We start from the raw sequence: 23365 nt of genomic DNA, 5'->3' as shown, positions 1-23365 counted from the left end.
TGTTGGCACATCTAAGCTTTGACGCTTATTGTTTGCTATCACAATAAATGTGTTTAATTTCTAGCCTTTTTTGTAACAGGTGTTTTGCAAATTATTGTTAGTATAAATGTTAGACTGAGACAAATATGATGGGGCGATGGGCAAACAACTTTTACATTTACATTACATAATTACATAACTTTTCTGAGCTTTTAATGAAGATGCTGATGGGTGTATCTTTTCTGTTCATAACCAATGAACCATATGATCAGATCAGGATATATGCCAAAATTCTTTAAAATACGTTTAAGAATAATGGGTTTACATATTAATATTGCATGCAATAATGTAAACCTAAGCATTAAAGCATTTTTGAAGAGTAATTATTTCACATTTGAATTGAAGGTTTTGGGATGGATAAGGATGGATCCTTATACAATGTTTTCAGACAAATATTATGAAAAGCACATGAGCTGAGATCTAAGAGATTCCACCTATATTGATAACCGCCCTGTTTAAAGCTGTTATGCCTATGGGTGTTTCTTAGAGTTTGAACGTTTTTCCATCACTCCTGTAAATTAAAGATTCCTTCAAATGAAATGCCAATAAACACATTATAAAAATGTTTTTCATATCATAAGCAGTAAAATATGTATACAAATATGAATGACTTATCTAAGTGCAAAAAAATGTGAATACAAAATTATGAATGAATAAATATGATTTGAATATTAATAAATAAAATGAATTTGAAAAAATGTCTGAAACCAACAAATATCCTATGAAGATAGCATTTCTTAAAATAATATAACATGTTATAACCATTTTTACAAAAAAAAATATTGTATTATCTTGGACATCTTTTTTGCAATTGACCGTAAAAACGTAGTGAATGGGAACGGCAATTATGTAGAAATAACCCATCTCTGTAAACTGCAGGTCCTATTTATAAATACATATTACTATTGTAGACAGGGGCGCAGATGGGATTTTGGGATTCATGGGACAGCTATTCATCACAGGAATCAAATGGCTGTTCATTAATGTTCAACATGTTACACACCAAACATTACATTGGTTGAAAAGTGTATATTTTACTATGGTAAAATAATATTGTTAAAGGCAATGTAGCGAATGTTGCGACAGGCAGGACTCAGTTACGGCATTATCATATATTTAATAGTGATATTGGACGATGGCTTTCAGGTTTCAGCAGTTGTGAGAACTTAAACTGCAATAACTAAAACTGCATGTAGCATATGGCGATGATGCAATTATATGAAAGAAAAGGAATGTAAAATACAGTATTACATTGTATATTTTGAAAATTAAATGTTTCAATAAATACAATTGAAATGTAATGACTTGACTGTTGCGTTGATAATGATAATGACAATGCAATTTAATGTAAAATAAATAAATAAATATAAAGATACGGTTTCTCAGACTGCTAGATTTAAACAAATGCATTTCATTTACAATTATGCGGTCTAATTTAATCGATAAAGATATCAGAATAACCAACACAATCCATTTTCTTGTGCAATATTTTTTGACAATATGAACAAACAAATCCACGCAAAACTGTGCAACGTCAACTGTTACCAACTGACGTAAAACTGAACTCGGCCACTGACACAACTGCCATTATATGATTGGTTGAGGGCGCCTCACGTGATCCAGGGTAGCCATTACGCATTTTCCTATGGCAAGTATTACAGACCCTTCCATCTCCCTATGTAAGAGTATCTCTACCACAGCTCCTCATAGGACCCCAGGGGCGGGGTCAGGAGTCATAGCAGGCTAGCAGCAGCACCATCGCATGTGTTTATTGACAATAGAACAGCGTGGAGTGAGAATGTGGGTACAAAGTAATGGTGACGGGTAGAATATTATTGTGGTTTAACATTAGAAAGGTTAGACCTATCTTTCTGAGCATGCGGCACAACTCCTTGTCCAGGCCCTTGTGATCTCAAGGTTGGACTACTGCAATGCTCTCCTTGCTAGTCTTCCAGCAAAGGCTATCAAACCGCCCCAACTGGTTCAGAATGCAGCAGCACGCCTCATCTTGCAACAGCCCAAAAGGTCTCATGTGACACCCCTTTCATTTCTCTCCACTGGGTACCGGTTAAAGCCGTATCAGATTTAAGTCACTAATGCTTGCCTACAGGACCATCACTGGATCTGTCCCGTCATACTTTCACACCCTCCTACACCTCTTCAAGACCCCTGCGATCTTAAAAAAGGTGTAAATGTGCCCGACCCTATTCTGAAGCGGCAAAATACAGTATAGGAGCGGCTGGACTGTCCGCCAATAGGCTAATAGCACAAATCCTGATTAAATCCTCAATTTTATCGATGTTTGTCGCCTTACGTAGGGGCAGTGAGGGGGACGGATCCGGTCACTATGATGAGGGGGTCATGTTCCCCCGTCCCTATACCATCGGAGTGTGCGCCTGATTATAGAAAACAATCACAATGTGAAACGTTGCAGTAGTTTTTGTAACTAAATCTTGTGATATACTGTGACGAGAAAAAAATATTTTCAAATGTCATGTTAAGATAGATTGAGCCAGTGGTTACTGTGTATTTGTATGCTTGCGTTCCCAGATAAATACATATAAACACGAGAAGTGGTTTACCAAGAATAGTTGTTATATCCTTCTTTCATTTTTGTTTCGTCAGAAGAATTGTTCTTTCAGGTGTCACTTGGTGATTCAGCATTAAGGAACTTGTTCCTCGTGCCCTTTTATTTAAAGCTAATTCTTGTTAACAGAGATAATAAAAATGTTTGCTGCCACAGTTGTTTGTTTATGCTGTCAACAGACGATTTAGGGAATTGAAAGGGAAATTTCTATACAGTTCTTAGAAAAATTGGGTTTTAAAATCTGAAAGGCCTATTAACATAGACATGCAATGCTGCTTTTTTAACGATTCGGCGTATAAAATGAAATCGTAAATATTTTATTGAAGGCCTTAACATCACGGTCAAATTCTTCGAGTAAGTCGTGACGCCCTTGTAACCTTTTTTTGATGCCCTTGTAACTGGAGAGAGTTTTACAACACCGCCGTTCATCCTGCAATACTGCGCATGCGCCGTAGCCTCACTATTTCAATCGAGCTAATACAAAACTCTCACAGTAAAGCCACGAGTCCACGGAGCCATTCAGAGCCCTCGATGCTGCTCGCCGAACCGGGACCGCAAATCACAAACGGGTAGAGCATTTTTAACACCAGAGGAGACGAATGAAACGCGAAGGTAGGTGTTGAAACGACGCGCACAGCCGTATTGTGTGAACCACATGGTACCGCTGGAGGACAGAGAGAGGTCCAGTTAGCTAAGTTAGACAAAGTGAAATAAATGCAAATTTGGACAGTGTGCTAAACCTTTGTCATTCGTTTTGTTTGTTGTGTCGTTCGGTGATATCTCGGTGCGAATTGACTTGCACATCGAGAGACTGAACCCTAAACTGGTCGGTGTCAAAGCACCATGAAATCTTTTATCTGAGATCAAGAAGCTCGTGTTCATTAAAGACCCCGTTAGCTTATTTCCGCGCGCGTGTCGGGCTCTCACGTGCACAATTGAGGAGGAAACGGATTTATTTAGTATAAATCATATTCGTGATCATTTTAATAGCCAGGAAAATATTATCTTTTAATTGGACGTTATATCATCACAGGGCCTCGAGACCCCTTCCTAGACAGCATAATAGGAGATGAGTGTGCATTTAGGGCAAATGATGCTTGAAAATGAACGTGGTCTTCGAAGCCTTCCTAGGATTCTCTCCACTGAAGAGCAAGACGAATAAAGACTTTTTCTAGGTGTTCCTTTGTTGTTGGGCTGAGCTCTCATAAACATTATCTGACTTAATATATCAGGTAGAAGTTGCATTATGAGCTCATTTACACGTGCTGGTAAAACAGTGGCCTTTACTTTTATAATGAGGTTAAATGTAGGTCGCTCTGGTTCAATTAAACGGGGCTCCAGTTTGCTGGCGTGAAACGATTTGGAAGATAACTAGACATGAAAACATGGATGTTAGAAACCTGATATTTCCTTGTGTCACTTGTGTAGAAAGTGAATTCAGGCAGTGCAACACTGACAAAACAGTCATCTCTAAATCAATATCAGTAGTGACGTATTCCAGTGTGTCTCTGATGCAATTGCATCTTTGACTTCTGCTCCTACTTAAAGTTGTTATCTCCCATCATTCGTCTTTCTGTGAGTTTAGTTTGTCCTTCTTGATCTTTTAGTGTTTAATAATGTGCGAGTTGTTCTTTGCTAGAAGAGAGTTTAAAGTGGCTTATTTTGGTCTAGTTGGATAGACGTGTGATTTGGCTTAAAGGTTCAGCGATCAAAACTGATTTGTGACTGATCAAAGCTTTACAAAGGAAAATTGTGAGTTTGTGTAGTAAGGGTATTCGGGTTGATAATCCTAACGGCTGTGCTGAGGTCAATCAAGGTACTTGAATGTTTGCATAAATTAAATTTGGTTTCTTGCCAAACTGCCACCATCTAGTTACTGGTACATGGTGCTTATTAGTTTTTTACACATATTAAATGGTTTAATATCATAACAATTATAGTAAATATGGTTGGCAGGTTTATGTATACTTGCTTGTTGAGTTCTCCGTAGCCATGCCAAGTAGGTTGTGTGCTATGTTTCCATGAGGTGGTAGTTGAATTGTTGAGAGGTCATTCTATTGTTGGCTTCGTATGAATGCTAAAAGTTCATTGTTGCCTGTCTGAGATAATGACTGCGGACACTTGGATGCTGTAGTTTGGACTGTGAATATACTTCAGACTTGGGTAAAAAGTGTAAAACACGCATTGCAGACAAAAATATAAAATATGTCATTAGGGATGCACGATAATTTATCGTGATACCACTAAATCCTTTTGAAATCAAGCTTGCTGCGATATGCAATGTGTCTATATTTTTATGCATATCTTGTGTGTAAAGCACGGCTCTGGGATCAGTAGGAAATGCTGCTCGATCTAAAAGCAGTGCGGGTTTGAGTCGCTTATAATGCGTATTTGAAAAGCAACACCCGTCAAACATGATCAATATAAATATACTTTATTCTAAGTAAATATACTTTACTTCATAAAAATACCTGATGAGGCTTGAGTAACGGTGATAAAAAGATGTTCGTAGGCATTTCCTAGATTGTAGAACATGTTATGGTCTTCTTCTGCAGTTTGTTTTTGGAGTTTCCGCATGAGAGCGCCCGCTGGCTTTCGGATGCAGCAGCATTTTCCAGTACTTCACTCAAAAGCGGTGCTTGGATCACGTGACATTTATCGTCGGTTTATCGTGATAGCCCTATATGTCATCATGTACAGATTCTTATGTTTACTTCTTGAGGAAAATGGAAGACTGACTTTGTACTAGATACTCTTTTTAATGCAATTACAGTGAATGGTTTTGTCATTGAAGTTGGCATGACCTGAAACACAATGTATACAATGAATAGGTGCGGAGGTGTTCAAGCTTGAAATGGAAGAACAATGGTGGCATTTATGACGGTCTGAAGGCTTATGCTAAATTGTAGGTGTTGGTAAGCCATGATGATAGCTTTGAGGGACACTCAGACCTAAATTTGTCATTTCATCACTGCCCGATGTCCACTCTATTGTTCGTAATATCTGATTCTTTCTTTCGTGTGAGAGATTTTCAGTCAATTCAGTATTTGGTAGAAGCACTATAAAAGATTCAGCAGTCACACAGAATTTGAGAACCAGATCAACTGCTCGCTGAATTATCTTGTCATGAGTTAACAGCTCCACTGGAGGAAGGATTATAAATGATTATAGGCTAGAATTCATCAGAAGACAAAGCATGCAGCTGCAAAACTACTTTTTAATAAATAAATAAAAACTACTCCTTATGATACTTTTATTTTCTTTATGGGAGCTTTAGCCATCAGCATTTGTCTTTGTGTTTCATGGAAGAAGTCATATAATTTTACAATGACTTGAGAATGAATAAATATGGCAGGATTATCTATTCTACATTTTAAAAGGATAGATGCGAGGCATTTTATTCAGATAATCTGAATAAGAATGGAGTGTGAATTGGCCGGGGCCCGTCTGTCTGGCTCTTGACTTGTAAATATGTCCTTTATTCAATAACATCCTTTGTTATTGACATTATTCAAGTCATCCTTAACTTTGAGCTGCAGAGAAGTCTTTCACCAAGTCGTTTCTCACATGTAAGTGTTTAGCGCACATTAGTCAACGGTTTGGTCCTAAGAACCTTGAGGAAAGCTTTGTGATGCATCATTGAGAGACCAATGAGTGATGGGGGAGTGTTTGACCCACCTCTTGGGGCTTAGTTTGCACAGTTTGGCATTTGCAACTTAGTAACTTTTGGTATTGTTTGTGATGTGTATGACCATCTTAATCGTTAGGGTTATAATTACTTTCCTCTTTCTAATGGTTTTGATTACTGTTTTAGATGTTTCATCAGGTTTTGAATATGAGTTCAACCTGGAACTGAGCATAAAATGATTGCAAAAGCAAATAACTTGTTGGGTGTGTGTACTTTTGTATCGTGTGTTTGCAAGCATTGCAGTACCAGGGTTCATGCTGGGAGGGAAGGAATCCCACAGATTTGATTTATGCTTCATTGAATTAAAAACGTTATAGCTCACAGATTGGAAAATGCAAGTTAGCTTCCATCTGAAGTAAAGTTACTGACCAGTAAAGATGCTTTCATTCAGAAATTTACATGCGTGCGGTTAAGTCTGGTGCTGTGTCTTTCTCTGACACTTTAAAATGCTCCACACACACACATAGCTTTTTCATTTTCGAATAATTATTGTGGATAGAATATTCAAACATTCGTGCACAACCCTAAGTCATATGTCTGGGTTTTGTAGGCAATCAACACGTACGTGCATAATGTAAACAACACTAAGGGATAATGCAATGATATTGTGTACTCATGCTGTAATTCTGTCCCCCCTGCCTGCCTCCAGCAGCTCTTCTTTTTCCGGAAATAATCGTACAGCTTTAGCTCTCTTTTATAAATTTGATCAAACTAAATACTCTTCGAAGATATGACGTAAACAAGTCTACTCAGTGTTTCCCCCAGTCCAGTTACCAGTCCACACAGCTTATCCTTTGTTCCATCCGGACCGCAAGACATAATGAACCATTCCAAAAATCTGACTATTTTTGTGGTTTAAAGGCGCAGTTTTTGATTTCCAGCGGCCACTAGCGTTGTATTATAGATTTGCCATGTATCACCGTAGTACAAAAATATGTTGTTCTCATGTTGACGCAGGGAAGAGAGATGATCTTTAAAAAAAGATGATCTTTTTGAGTATAAAAAACCAATACATGTGATATGCATTAATATTTTAAAGACTTTCCAGCAGAGACGCGTTAGGACCCGCGGTACTACAGCTTTTAGCAAAGATACTCAAAGATATCTATGGAGATACTTACCAGCAGAGAGTTGTTGGAGAGAAAGATTGTGTTAAAACTTCCATGAGGAGGTTGCTTTGATTCGGAAACGTATGCGAGTAACTTTGGTTGTTCTGTTAGTTAGAACCAAGTGTTAGACATATGTTGTTGTTTTTGTTCGAATATCAGCTGTATGACGGAGCTGTTTTCAGCGTCATTGTTTATTTGGAACTGCGTTAATATTGTACTAGAGAGAGCGAGAGCGCATTGGGGCTTAAACTGTAGAGAGAGCACGTTTTACTCTCTGACTCATCGATGAATAAACTTTTTTCCATTTCTCTTCTATACCGAAGAGGAAAGGGAGAGGAAACGCGCGTTGTAGAGTTGTTTGTCCGTTTAGAGCTGCTGTACAAAACATGGTGGCGAATTCAATGTATGTAGGGCCGCTCTGTATGTAGATATAAACAGCTTATTCTAAGGTATTAGAAACATAACGGTTCATTATGTAAGGTCTTTATACACCTTCGAAGAAATAGCTTTGTATGTAGTGTTACATTTCTGTAAATAGATCCTCCTAAAAACCCAGTATTGTTCCTTTAAATTGAGCAGCGCGTCTACAAAACGTACACATCACGCGCACTCATGGACATTTATGTTAAATATATTTTTCCGCTATATCTTTGAATATCTTTATTCAGCTCCAAACGTGCTTCATTTGAACTCTTTCCGCTCCATGAGCGCTGCTTCTCCTGCCAAAGACATGTGACATATAAATGCCTGCAGACCCCAAGAGCAGGGTAAATAAATTGACACTTTTTCCTTCATGCTTAAGTAAATGAAAATACAGCAGTAATAAATTATTTTTAACTGTCAGTCAGTTTACTGTTTGCTATATACTGTAGGTTTGTGACAGATTATAAACCATAACGTATATCGTATAGTCGTATAGAATATAAATTAAATGGCCTGATAAAACATTAGATTGATTGATTAAACATTATTTATGTAAAAGAGTATTGTCCGGACCTCCGCCGCAGAAAATATAGAGACCATCCTCCCAAAGCCGTTAACCTGGGGAAAACACTGCTACTTTATAGGTACTCAAGATTAATATGAGATTGGCAGAAACTGCGTGTGCTATCCCACCTTTAAGAACTGAACAAGATGTAAGGCAGTGGTTTGATCCGTCACATAGATGTTGGCCAATCTCTAGTTTTCTAAGAAGTAAAATTGAGAATTTCTTAAGAGCTGTTGCAAAAGTGTCTCAAACAGGAATTATTAAATTACTGCATTGATGTCGACGTGGCTAGTATTACATTGTGATTAGGAAATATTTGAATTTATTGCAATGTTTGTCTTACCAGAGGATATTTCTGCAACTTCCTTTGAGAAAATTAAGGCCGTTTGCTTGGGTCCGATGCCGAGTGCAATTGGTTTTGGTTTGGATCCTGCTGTGTTGGTTTGATTTCACAGGTTTAACCATTTAAGGAAACTCTAAGCTGATCATTAGTTGCAAAGTTAAAAATATCATAAATATCTTTAAAAGAAAAATTCTTGTCACGCTTAAATGCAAAACGGTGCATTTTGTGTTCTCTTGCTTTTGCTGTTTAAACACCAAGGCAAGAGATGGCAGGAAACATTTATTTCCTGCTTTTGAGATGCTATGCTCTGCCATGTTTTCTGTTTCGAAATACGCTGTGTGATCTTAATCTTAGCTTTGTTGTACATTCGGTCAAAAAAGATGGATTACTGCTTAACGAATACTACACAATATGCACTTTACACCTGACGCTAAGGGAAACGGCATGTTATCATTCAGTGTTTAAATGGTAGTATGCTTCTTTGTGCTACATTTTACCTTTTCAATTTTATTGTTTCTTATGTTTCATGTTAATTTAGTAATTTTGCAATGGTTATTCTGTTGTATTGAATTGTGGCATACTTTATGCCACAGTGAATAAGAATGTTCACTGCACATCTGTGCAGATATAAACAAATGTAGCAGGGCAATAAAATGCAGAGCATACATAGATGCTAATAGTGTACGTACTAAATTTTAGGTATTTTTTTATTTTCTGTTTATTCTCATCGATATTGTAGATCATGATTTGTAGTATACTAATCTAAACTAAGAATGAATTAAAGGTTTATTTGAAACACTAGGTTTGTTTAACAACTGTTGGTGTTCATTCAGATGTCAAGTATGTTAGAAATAAAGCACACATGTAACTTTTGGTTTGATGATGGCTTACTAGGTTAACGGAAGGTCCAGTTCTGCAAAATTATATATAACTTTTGGTTATTTTGATGGTAGCTAATGTGATCTACGTGATGCATTACGGTTACATATCAGAGACAGTATAGTATATTTGTGTGCCTGATTTACTGTCATCACTTGTGTACTTTGTCTGACACCAACTTGAAAGGAAAGGTAGTAAAGGGTGTTCTAGTTAGTTGAGCAATAAAATGCATCTCTAGTGCCATAATGAATAAATTATCAGTGAATATCCAGATGGATCGTAGGGTCTGACATCTTGGCATCGGATATATATTTAGCAATGTTTGATTCCAGTCTTTTTGACTTATAGTTGCATAAATTGCTAATCTATTGTAACACACACTTGTGTCAAAAGAAAAAAAGGCAGCCAGCATCATCTTCTAACCCTGAGCTAGCTGATTTTATGCAGGCCCAGACAAATATAAGCCCGTAACCTTTACTTCTGTGAGTCTGGCTGATGCACAACCACGTTTATATTGGAGAGCAGATCATAACATCTGCACATTCTCGGGAGACTGTACCAGTAGCCTGTCAAACACTGGCTTGTTTGGGACATACTAAAGTAGGGCTGCACGATATATCGGAAAATACTGTTATCGCGATAATAGTACATGTGATATCCATATCGAGAGTTGCGATAAATTCAATTTGTTTCATGTGTCAATCATTTGTGTGTTTGTCCAAATTGGACCAATCAGAATTGGCCTTACTATCTTTATACCCGCCAAGTAGGTGCTGTTATACTATTGGCTAGATCGCAGGCCCAAGGGTGAACCTAGCGGATCAAAGCAGAGAGCAGAAAATAAAAATGGCAGGAGTAGAGACAAGCGAGGAAAATGACAGCGACGAACTTGTGGCTATGTATGTGCCAGTATGTCTGAAATATGGCAATATTTTGCAGGGCTCGACATTAACATTTGTCCGGGACACTTGTATGTTTTGTATGGGCATCAATAGTGCACTGTAACGTACGTTAACTAGATGCGGACCCGGAATCCTGTCATTTAAATAACATCTGGCTGTTCTACGTGTCTGAGTGAATTATTTGCGTAGTTTAACATTTAGGCACGGTTGATGGTCGAGGATTTATCTGCGTCAGCATTATGTGAGGATATGAACACATGAACTTCATCTCCAGAGTTGCTCTGAGAGTTTATTTTACGAGTGTTTTACTGTTTTAGGGAAGCTGTTTACAAACACGCAAAAATTTGAGTCTTCCCCAAAGAGCCGACAAAATAAATGTCCTGTTAAATTGAACACTCAAAAGTGTTACGTCTAAATGTTTGCCTTTTTTAGCCTGAATTAGATTTAATTACATCAGAAAAATTGCTATTACCTGTTAATTTCAGTATGATAATTACATATATAAATGTTTAAAAAAAAAGCGAATAAAAATAGCATTTCTCTAGGAAATGTTATATCACAAGAAATATCGTTATCGCAACATTCAACAACAAAATTGCAAATTTTCTCAATATCATGCAGAAATGAAATGACATGAGGGTGAGCAAATGATGACATAATTATAATTTTAGGTGAACTATCACTTTAATATTAGTCTGGAATCTATAGAACTGATTTCAGTGAGATGGGCATTTTGTGAACATTGTGGACACACGGTGACATAATAATTCCGTATTTTACAACACAAGTTCTTCAATAACCCGATGCATTAATCTTTAGTAATATGTTTTTGCAAGCTTGTCATTCACTTTATAAATGATTCACTAAAGAATGCACACCGGTTAATATTCAGTGTTTCTATGTGGCTAAAGCCAAAGTCAGCGGAAAACAAAAGCGCTTATTTGAGATATCTTGAGGTCAGTCCCACATGCTTTAGTTTTTCTTGTCACAGACTTCAGTTAGATTAAATGCACACATTGCAACATTATTAAAAAGGCAGCAGGGAGTAGTGCATATATGGCCCCAGTTGACCTTGTGCTTGGGTTTAGTACCTGCCCTATAGGTCCTTTTTCCAGTGTATAAGGAACGGGGTCATTGCTTTGATGTTGAGTTAATATTTGAATACCCAAAGATTCTGTCACTTCCACTATAGGCGTCCCAATTTAATGATCTACGTCCTTATTACACAGGCTGTTCCTCTGGGTTTTATAAATGTTCCTCAAGCTCTTAATATTGTTTCATCTTCAGTGATCAGTCTGATATGTCTCACAGGAAGCTGGCGTAAGTCCTACACACAATCTAAACATCCCCTAAAGAGGTGTAAGCACCTCTTTTGCTAAAAAAAATAAAGAGTTGTTGTAAAGCCTGGTTTCACAGTCACGACTTTCTGTTGCCTCATTTTTTCTGAACAGTTCAGCTAGTGTGTGTGAGCTTGTGTATTTAAGTGTGTAGTTTAGGATTTGAAAAGGCAAACAATATTGTTTATTTCACGTGTTAACTTTGGAAGTGGGATGTGATAGGATGTTATCTTGTTTGCCAGGAACTTTGTGGTCAAGTATGAGTTTTTTCCACATTGATTTCAGTATTATACGTGATGAAATGCATTTCTCAATACTTGATTTAGAGAGCCGAGGTCAAGAACGTGCAGCTGTTTAGATTTTTTAGTGTCCCTTAATTTATTATCTGTTTAGCCTTTTATGTCTGAACATAATGTTGTTGCTGTACTAAGAACAATATAGACTTTAAGCAACAGCTGCGGATGATACGGCAACAGAGTTCTGTCATTGTATTGCACGTGTCAACACGCTACTCTGTGGCGTTGTACTGTCTACAACAAGAGGATAGAGGGTTTGCCGTAGTGGTTACTACTTGACAAATTAGGCAAATAAAGGTTATGTTTAATGGCACATGACACTGTATTTTTAATAGTATATCATTCTATCATTGGTCTTTTAACTCTGACAGTTTTTAATATCTCGTGTTAATCTTGAGTATTTACAGAATAGTATCTCACCCTTCAAATATCCGTGCAGTCTTTAGTTTGATCACATTTATAAAAGACAGCGGTACGATTATTTCCTAAAACGCAAGCTAACTGTAAGAGAAAATTATGACAGGAATTTTATTTTTGGGTGAACCTTCGATAACATACAATCTTTAAAAGCAATTGAGGCACTTAAAGGAACAATTCACATAAAAGGAAAATTCTTCATTTATTCACCTTCAAGTTGTTCCAAACCTGTATACATTTCTTAGTTCAGAGAAAAATATTTGAAAGAATACCTGTAAGCATACAACTTTTGGCCACCATTGACTACCATAGTAGGATTAATTGCTTTATAAATGTCTTTGTTTTGTTGAACACAAAAGGAGATATTTACAGAAGGCAGAAATTTAATGAAATTTGGAACAACCTGAGGGGGAAGACAGAGTAAATGAAGACAGAATTTAAATTTATGGATGTACTGTCCTTTTGAGAAGCACGGAGACCGGAATTCTGATTACAAAACGCACATTATTTGAATACATGCTTCCGGAGTTGACCACTTCACATGTTTATCAGTTTCATTGATTCATAGAAATGATGTGTCGACCAGTTTAAAATGGGAACATGCCTTTAAGCAGTTTCTCTATGTTATGTAAAGATCTTTTCTGCAGTAGCAGCATTGGTGTCCGTTTATGCCACTTACACTATAAGCTCTTGACCTTTTAGCAGTTAAGTCTCTACACACCGGTTAATACTAACAGTTAGCTTGATAAATAACCTTGATAAACAACTGCCCCACCCTGCACACATCTGTACATATGTTGCTTTTGAAAACGACATTTGTGACGCTGTATGTCAACTGTTAGAGCATGGAGCTAGCAGCGTAGAAGTCATAGGTTTGCATTATCATAAATAATGGTGCACTAAGCTCTGGACACACCTTATGCACTCTTTGAATGGCAGGAATGACAAGACCGTCATGTGCATCAGCTGTGTGACTGTTGTCTGTATATTGTTATCGTTCCACGTATACAAATGACATCATATCATAAACAACATTACATGACAGAATGAAACCTTGTTGACCCAGTCTCATTCCTCTGATACATGACCCTGCTTTCACAGCGGCCCTGCAAGTGATTTAGCTTTGACCCCGCAACACGCATGTCAGCCTGAGAGCACAATCTTCACACTCGAAAAAGACTTGAAAGTTCTAGGAACTCCGGTTTACAATAACACCTCAATTACCTTGCAGATCTGAAACATCATGTTGAAAACCGGTGTCAAATGTGAGAAAAGTTTTGTTTTATATGTAAAGTTTTCTATTCCGGTTAACTTAAAGGGTACTGTATAGGGGTGTGCGATATGACGATATTTGATCGCGAGCGATTAAAATGACTGCACGATCCCCTTTTTCGGAATAATCGTTACATCGTCCTATAGTGCAAGACATATTCTATCCGTTGCTGTTCTATTGAATTCGTCAACATCCACGGTCATTCCACAGCTTTACTCCGAGTGCCGCAACAAGATGCAAAACAAAATTCAAAATGTAAAGTTTTTTTTCTAAAAGCTGATTTATGGTCTTTCACTTGCATTAAATATTAACTTGATTAAAATATTCTTCAAAATATAAATGGTAAAGGCTATATTTATATATGGGGATATAGTTTGGCTGTATTGTAGCTAGGGCTGCAAGTAACGATTATTTTAATAATCGATTAATCTATAAATTATTTTTAGATGAATCGGATAAAAACATAAACCAAGAAAAGCATTCATTTCCAACCCTTTATGCAAAAACAGAAATAAAATCTTTAGAAACTGCACAAACATGTTGCTCCTTGAACATCCCTGAGCTGTTATAATAATAATAAAATAAAAATGGACTAACATAAAAAACATAGACATGTATGTTTTACATCTGCCAAATATATAGACTTTTTTAAATAAAAGTACCACCTGAGCTGCCAGAACAATAAATAATTTATAAAAAATAAAGAACAATACAAATCAGAAAATTTGACAGGATTCGTTTGAATGTAAGAACTTGTTCTCTACACTAAACTGCAGACAGACACTCGCAGATGCACACACTCGCAGACGCACACAGTTTTGCAGACGCACACACTCACAATCTCTCACACTGACACACACACACTCTTTTAAATTCACTTGAAGCTTATTCATTAAATTATTACCATTATTGTAGTAAGTGCAAGCTTCATGTATACACCACATTTTAACAAAGCTTAAGATGACCGAGTGCTATAAAAGAACTTTAAAATTAAATTAAAAAGTACAAGACACACACATATATTTGTCACTAATAACCTATATGGGACAAAGCACAGAATATACACTGCAAAAATTGCTTTTCTAACTTAGTAGTTTTGTCCTGTTGTCAGTCCAAATAAATCTTATAAAATCTTATATCAAGATACATTTATAGACACATGAAATAGCATAAGAAATGATGTCTTGTTTTCTGAAAAAACACCTCAAAATTAAGTGATTGTTTGCTTAAAACAAGCAAAATTATCTGCCAATGGGGTACCGTAAATAATCTTAATGAGATATAATTTCAAACAGAAGTTATAAGCATCAATTAATTTTCTCATGCCATTTTTCTTGTCGAGTAATCTTGATTTTTTTTTTTAGATACTTGGACTGGAAACGAGAAATAAATTACTAAGTAAGAAAAGCTTTCTTTGCAGTGTAGCTATACATGACAACAGATTGATAAATGAATGGTTCAAAAAAGGCTAGAGAGAAAAAACATGTTTTTATTCTTGCAGTGCAAAGTAACTATACCACCCCTACTTTATACTGTTATTAAGGAGCTAATACTAACTTGTCATGCTTGTCAAGCTGGATAATGAGTACACACCCGCACCAGGGACATTACGTTCCTCACTTCAAAACGGAACAATATATGATTCTGAAATGACTTAACCTGCTGTTGAACTCCTCATCAAAGAGTCCAACATGCGTTTCAGGTGCTGGATCATTGCCGTGTTGCTCCCGTGCCATGTCGCTTTTGCATATTTTGCAGTTAACACACTTTTTCTGTTTTTTTATTATAATCAAACGTCTCCGTGTTGCGCGACACAACGAATCGATTATGAAATTCGTTGCCAACTCTTTTAGTAATCGATTTTTATCGATTAAATCGATTCGTTGTTGCAGCCCTAATTGTAGCCCCTTTAATTTGCAAAATAGTCTTAAAACCAACTTGAAGAAGAATCGGGATAAAATCGTGAATCGTGATCTATCTAGAAAAAAATCGTGATTTGAATTTTTTTCTAGATCGCCCACCCCTAGTACTGTATAGTAAATATTACTATAGTATAAAAAGCAGCTCTGAATGTGTCCGTAAGAGAACCGTATGTATAACATGTCTGTTTGTTGAATTATGGAAAGGACATTGGATTTGTTTGACATTACGTCACAAGTTGTCTGTTTGTGTTTGTGGTAGTATTATCTTGTGTTCGTGTGTTTTGACATCACATCAGTTAAAGTGTAACTGACTATAGCTGATCCGTTGAAGCTTCAAAGCGTTTACGCCATGTATTTTTGCATGCTTCACCCTTACATGCTGTACTCTGACCCATGTTGCCCTGTTTGCGTGGATAAGTTCCCAGCCAGGGCTGAAGTGTTGACCCCCGAGAGACTTGAGGCCAGATGCCAGTAATGAGGAACTACTGTGTGAATCTGTTTTTCTTTAATGGGTCTCATCATCTCTCTTTTTCTCTCCCCACAGACTGACACTTGGTGCTTGAAGCTCATCTGATCATTTTCTCCTCATCATCATCATCACTGTGTGTGTGTAGAGATGCCTCCAGCGACAGGAGGGCCGGTAGGGTACACGCCTCCGGAGGGCGGATGGGGCTGGGCGGTGGTCGTGGGGGCCTTCATCAGCATCGGGTTCTCCTACGCCTTCCCCAAGTCCATCACAGTCTTCTTCAAAGAGATTGAGGTGATCTTCAATGCTACCAGCAGTCAGGTGTCATGGATCTCATCAATCATGCTGGCTGTCATGTATGCAGGAGGTCAGTGTCATTTACTATTTTCACAACTAACTTGCGCTTTTTTGTCTGGTAAAATAACCTTAGATCCAAAACCCGGTTGTTTGGTCAAGCTCTGACCTGCTGTTCGATGTGTCTGCGCTCCTAATGAGCACAGCAGTACATCACATCGGTATGTCTGCATGTAGTTTACCTGGTTTTTGTACAGTTGGAGAAGATAGTGTTGCACCATTCAACGGTGCTAGAAAAGTACTGCGATTCCCTTCTGTTTAAACAATAACAATTTCTCATTTAGTCGGTACTTTAATGCACACATTTCAGAGAAAACGCATCCTGAGATGCATCCATTTGCATTGAAGAATGCAGATGCATTGACGTAAAAGAATTGGTATGGTGACAACACTAGTGAAGTTGTAAAGAAAAGAAAGTAGTTAACTTGTCTGAGCTAATATTCCTTCAGGCAGTTAGGAGTCATATTTTTGGAGCGCTTCCATGACCTGATGTTGAATTGTAAGTGAACTACACTGTTTTGTTTGTTTATGTTAGTAAGCATGGTAAAAGGAATGACAGTTATAAAGTACTTAAGTCAACCACCACGTCATAAAAGGTGCGTGGGTGAGGGCGGGGTTGATCATTGATGTCACTTCCTGGAGTTAAACTGGGTCTGTAGTTTCCCACACACACACTATGTATAGTATGCACACATGAACCTCTCCTCGTATTGTGAATTAATTTTATGCAGTGTTTGCATTAGTATATTTGTTCTTGTCACGCTAGGTTGAAGTTGTAGTCTGTAACATTTTGGGGTAAAATAACCTCAATCACTTATTGATCTTATTGCCTTGAAAAAAAAATCTGTATAAATATATCACCTTTCCCCATTTCACAACAGTAAGCTTATAGTAATGATTCATAATTTCAGTGCTTGGGGTGGATCTTGCGGGAAATGTCAGGTGTCCTTGAACAGGTGTGGTTAGAAGAGGAGCCGGCTTTCAGACTGTTGCCAAGTCCATGTTCTTTCCCAGCATGTTTTGAATGGCTGTTGCACTGGTTTTCTTACACAGATTTGGCAACCCGTAGGCTATTCATCCATGCCAAAGCACAACCCATATAAAGAAAACGGCATGTAACCTACAATTTTAGTTTCTAACGAAGATGGTGCAAAAGAAACAAAAGGTGGTGCAGATATTATGTATTTTTGATGGATCGTAAATTAGCGCCTCACTAGTTCCTCCACCGAAACCTATACATTTCTCCCATACGCTTTTGGACGATCGCAAAAAATAGGATCTGTGATTAGCAAGGGTTTTATGATGTTCACACGTCATAAATGTGTTCATAAATGATGTTTGCACAATCATTTAAATGACTTTAGGGCAATGGAACCAGAAGTGCTAAAATGCTAACTCGCGTCCAGGGTTTGCACACAAAAATGTGTCATCCCTGCAGTTCTCTATTACTTCCGATCTTACGGACAAAAGGCCAACAGGATATGGTGTCACAACCCACAATTGCTTTTTGAAAAACTATATATATATATATATATATAAATGGTTTATAGCGTCTGCTAAATGACTAAATGTAATAAAAATAATGAAACCTTTTTTTTCTCGTATGATTGTAATACATGTAATAGTTAACCAGCATACGTGTATTTCTGCTCTTCACTGATCAGGTGAGCATGAACACATGAGTGGAAAACAAAATCTTGTTTGGTCGACCATATCATTCTGTTACTTCTGCTAGAAGGTCAAATCTAGAGTCACATTGAGATGTCTGGTTATTTCCTACAGGGCTGTGTGCGTATGCGCACGTCATTCTCACCTGTTCCTATTGGCTGATGGTAGCACTGGTGCTCTAATATTTCTCTGTGATCTCACTGGACTGTTTCTCCAGCTCTGCCTTCAAAGAATACTTGATTATGAGTTTGACTGCTGCAGTAGTTTTACATTTCAAATTCTCTGTAAAAATACCTACTGGCTGCTCACAGACTACAAATCTGAAAGCCACTTCAGAGTCTCTAACTCTCTGTAATACTGCTTGTGTATCTGAATGACTGGTGTCTTTGTCTGGAAGCTCTGGTGCTACACAAAGCCTGTCAGAATGAACTAATCCGAGGAATTTTACAGCGAAGAGCAGATTGCGTTGAACTCTTAACTGGATGCAATATATTTCTGGGAAATTTTTGAGTCCTCTTCATGGCAGATAACAAAACAGCAGTGATGGATTGCTTATAATATTATATTGTGCAAAACTTTACTACGTCCCAACTGTTTATGTTTGAAATTCTTAGTTTGTTTGTACATTTTAAAATGCCGTGTGTCTTGCCTTGTAAGTAAAGTTATTCAGCTCACTGCCATAGTTTTAAAAAACTCAGAATGGGTCCTTTCACAAGCACAGCACAGCAGTGAAGCAGTTTTTTTATTCACCAACAAAACTTTGGCTATTTCACCGTTCAGAAAAGAAAAATCTTTTCCTTCCTGATGATTTTGGTTTGAGTTGCCTTACAATGTGATTTACACCACAGCCATGAAAATAACATGTTTAAATTAAAAGTAGCCTATTATACTGCTAATGCATTTTTGTTTGACGAAACATGGAAGTAATTCATCAAAAATCATGTTGGGATTAAGTTAAAAATGTGGTTTGCCTCACACACAATGTCAGTTCCTGTTGTGTGCTGATTCATTCTTAAGTTCTGCTGACTAAGGTTTTCTCCACATCGGGTTGACACGTCACATGTGCATATTTGTCTGTCTGTCTGTGTGTAAGTCACTCATTTCAGTTTCCTTCCTCTGAATTGTCTCCTATGTGCTTAAAACCATTTAAATTCAGGAATGGATGTGAATGCTTCTGTTATTGCTCCATCTAGTGGTGAAACAACACAGTGTAATACAGATTCTTTAATAGCATTAGCATTTTTTAACAAGTCTTTCAACAAAATTAACTCAATTAGTCAACTTGCATAACATTTTAAGGATTTTTTAATGGATAATCATACAATTGGAGCTGAGAATTGAAAAAATAAAAATGGTACAAATTATTATGTTTTTTACATACCCGTTTTCTCTTAACAGGGCCAATCAGCAGTATTCTTGTGAATAAGTTTGGTAGTCGGCCAATCATGATGGCCGGAGGCTGTCTGTCTGGCACAGGATTGGTTGCCGCATCCTTCTGTAACTCAGTGGAGGGTCTTTACTTCTGTGTGGGAGTTATAGGAGGTAAACACATTGAAAAACACTGTATAATATAACATTTATTATAAAGTCAAGAAAAGATGCCTTTATAAAACACCACAAAATCAACATGCAGTCAATATAGTTAACACCAGTTAATATAGTTCTGAATTTCGTTTTATTGTAGTTGTTTTCGTTTTTGTCTACAATTATGCAATGTCAATTTTGTCAGTTTATTATGTACTTATTTTTTATATTGCTAACTAAGTTTTTTTGTCATTTTATTTATTTTCACTTAATAATTCTAGTAGGCTAATAAAAAAAATCATCTTATTGCTGAGACAATTTTCTTTAGATTTCAAATTACATTTAGGCTTGATTTAAAAAAAGTTCAGACTATCAAACTGATTTTAAACTGTCTCAGTTTTGTAATCATGACTTGCAAGCTTTCATTCTCTTACCTTTTTTTCTAGGTCTGGGATTGGCTTTCAATCTGAACCCAGCATTGACCATGATCGGCAAATACTTCTACAATCGGCGGCCCATAGCCAATGGCATCGCGATGGCGGGCAGCCCGGTGTTCTTGTCCACACTGGCTCCGCTGAATAGCTGGCTCTTTGATCACTTCGGGTGGAGGGGCAGTTTTCTCATCCTGGGCGGAGCTTTGCTAAACTGCTGCGTAGCAGGATCATTGATGCGCCCCATTGGACCAAAACCACAACCCGCCAGTTCTAAAGAGGATGAGGGATTGAAACCCAGAGAGAAAAAGACTGTCCTGCAAACCTTAAACGGCTTCCTGGATCTGACGTTATTCACTCACAGGGGCTTCCTGCTGTACCTGCTCGGAAACTGCATCATGTTTTTCGGCCTCTTCGCGCCCCTCGTCTTTCTCAGCAATTATGCGAAGAGTAAAGACATTTCCAAGGACAAAGCTGCATTCCTGTTGTCAATCCTGGCCTTTACAGACATGATAGCTCGGCCGTCCATGGGTCTGGTGGCCAACACACGCTGGGTCCGTCCGCGTATACAGTACTTCTTCGCCGCGTCTGTGCTGTATAACGGAATCTGTCACGTGTTTGCGCCATACTCCACCGATTACATCGGCTTTTGCATTTATGCTGTGTTTTTCGGTGTGGCGTTCGGATGGCTCAGTTCTGTGTTGTTCGAGACTCTGATGGACCTCGTGGGGGCACAGAGGTTCTCCAGCGCAGTCGGGTTGGTCACTATTGTGGAATGTGCGCCTGTGCTGCTGGGACCTCCATTACTGGGTAAGGATTCATGTTTTGTAGGATTTAAGGATTGATCCCAATTCTATTATAAATTCTGCAATAAAAACTAAAATGTGTGCTTAAAATTGTTTGGATAAATTTACAAAACTGTTTTTCTGTTCGGCCCCCCCTACAGGGAGACTCAACGATATACACCATGATTATAAATACACATATTACGCATGTGGCATAGTCCTGATAGTGGCCAGTATCTTCCTGTTTGTGGGAATGGGAATAAACTACAGGCTAGTGGACAAGGAGAAGAGGGAGGAGGAGAGAAGAGCCAGGCAAGAAGGACGAGATGAAGAGACAAATGTAGACAATGCCCTGAACGTGAAGGCGAGGGAGGCTGACGGAGACATGTCGGATGCGTGAGCCTCCATTTCCAAAAGGGGTACAGACACTATATAATGTGCACACAACAACAATCCACGTCTTCCAGTTCCAGCTGTCCAAAACAACACAAATGAATGAATTCACCTTTATTGAGCCTCTTAACAGCACAAAAGACATTCGGGTGCAAAATATTTTTTCTCTTTACTGCTTTCATGGACACACCAACTCATGCCATCACAAACACACCCTATTTTATTTTTTATTGTGACGACTTGAGCCACGTTTATAGGGGAGTTTCTGTACACACCTTTGTCTGGTATCTTATGGTTTTAAAAGCATTCCTAGGTTGATTTTTATATAATTGTAGATAGCACCCATGAAAAAGCCATCAAAGTGGTTTTCATCAGTGTCAGCATCACCATGAGAACAGTACTATATTCAGAAGAACCCTTTTACTTTGTGTTCATATAAGATCAGGTCAAATGTATATCAGACTAAGTCATTATGTAAGATACACAAATGTTTTTGTGTATGTGTGAATAGTCTGCAGTTCTGATTGGCTAGTTGAGAATACTAAACGGCTTTGTGTGGTCTAGATTTCACGTCATACTGTTTTTTTGTGTGTTCACTTTGTTCTGATGTCGCCTTCACCTTGGTCTGATGTCACGATGTTGCGTTGGTTCTCAAGCACATTACTCAACGTCTCATCGCCCATCTGTGTTTCTCTGTCACCATGGAGATTTCCACTGTAACGGTTTTAGAAACCGGCAGTCAGCATACTTGTGTACTACTTTGTGCAATTCTCACCTACGGAAGAATTTACATGTCAAGTTGTATTTTTGCTTGTGTATTTCATTTGCAGTCAATCTGTTTTTTTTTATGCACTAGGAAAAATGCCACTAGGGAACATGCATATAGGAGATCATGCTGTGTGTCTTTCCATCTCCACCTTTGACCACATTATAAGCACATGTCTAACATCAGGTTTTATTATAGTTTCCTAAAAGCTCTTGTGCCTTGGAATGTGCGCCTTTTCATTTACACACAAGTATTTGTATTTAAACTTAACAAGACTAACCTCTTAACACTCTTTAACAATTGTTTGAATGACAAGAGCAAGCAACAAAAGGTTTTGCATATTATTAAAATATTAATAGGCATGTTTAAAGATCAGATCAGTGACTTTTGCCTGTAAAGGGCTGCATTTAGAAACCTTTTTTAAATGGAAAGATTAGTTTGGCAAAAGGGAGGAAACTCCACTCCCTTCTGGTGGTTGGAGGGCATTGCGCCACTGCCATCTAGCAACAATCATTTTATAGTAAACAATGTGGGGTTTCTGGGATCAGTGTGAAAGCATAGCAGGTGGATATTTTTGTGTAGCGCATAAGGTAAGTTGTATACTTACTGGGTTAATTCATACTAGAAACTGTTCTGATGTGTTTGTATGTGTTTTATTCCGGTGTAACAGAGTTGGTAATGTGATTCAATGCATTGCTAACTGGATCTCGGATAAGATGAAGATTCCTACTGAACTTCTGTAATAGAACAGCATAGTGTCATTCATGTGGGTTAATGTCAGTGTTTTCCATTTGTATACGTGTTAAGGAAAATGATGCTGTGCTTAGAAAATGGACCACCCTGAGGAAATGGTTATCGTGTCAGTAGATACATCACAAAAGTAACACTAATATTGGGGGGCTTAAAATGTTTGTCAGACAACTGACTGAGGCATAGAAAGCAAGTGTGGGTGTGTGTTTGTGCACAAATTCCTTGCAAACTGATCTTATGATTTAGCAGAATGTGTGAGGCCTGCCCTCTAGTAAACAGTATGAATAATAGTATTTTTTAGACCTTTTAAATCAGGAGTGATATTTTGTATGTGTGATGTTTTGACTAGCAAATCAATAAACGTTTTTAAAAATGCAAATGTCTTTTATTATTGTGAGTGCAATATATAAATTGTATTAAGTCAGCATTAATTGTTGAAGTATAGACA

At 37.6% G+C, this 23365-nt stretch overlaps 1 protein-coding gene across 1 annotated transcript; it reads left to right on the top strand.

Moving 5' to 3' along the window:
* The first annotated feature begins 3078 nt into the window (after nt 1-3078).
* On the top strand, nt 3079-23296 carry slc16a1b (solute carrier family 16 member 1b). Its single transcript, XM_056772637.1, has 5 exons — nt 3079-3238; nt 16325-16613; nt 19667-19810; nt 20239-21033; nt 21170-23296. The coding sequence occupies exons 2-5, from the start codon at nt 16397-16399 to the stop codon at nt 21406-21408; spliced, it is 1395 nt and encodes a 464-aa protein (XP_056628615.1). The 5' UTR covers nt 3079-3238; nt 16325-16396; the 3' UTR covers nt 21409-23296.
* Nucleotides 23297-23365: the final 69 nt, after the last annotated feature.

This window comes from Triplophysa dalaica, chromosome 18, assembly GCF_015846415.1.
Source record: "Triplophysa dalaica isolate WHDGS20190420 chromosome 18, ASM1584641v1, whole genome shotgun sequence".
Taxonomy (NCBI): Eukaryota; Metazoa; Chordata; class Actinopteri; order Cypriniformes; family Nemacheilidae; genus Triplophysa; species Triplophysa dalaica.
This window is presented reverse-complemented; position numbering and strand designations above follow the sequence as displayed.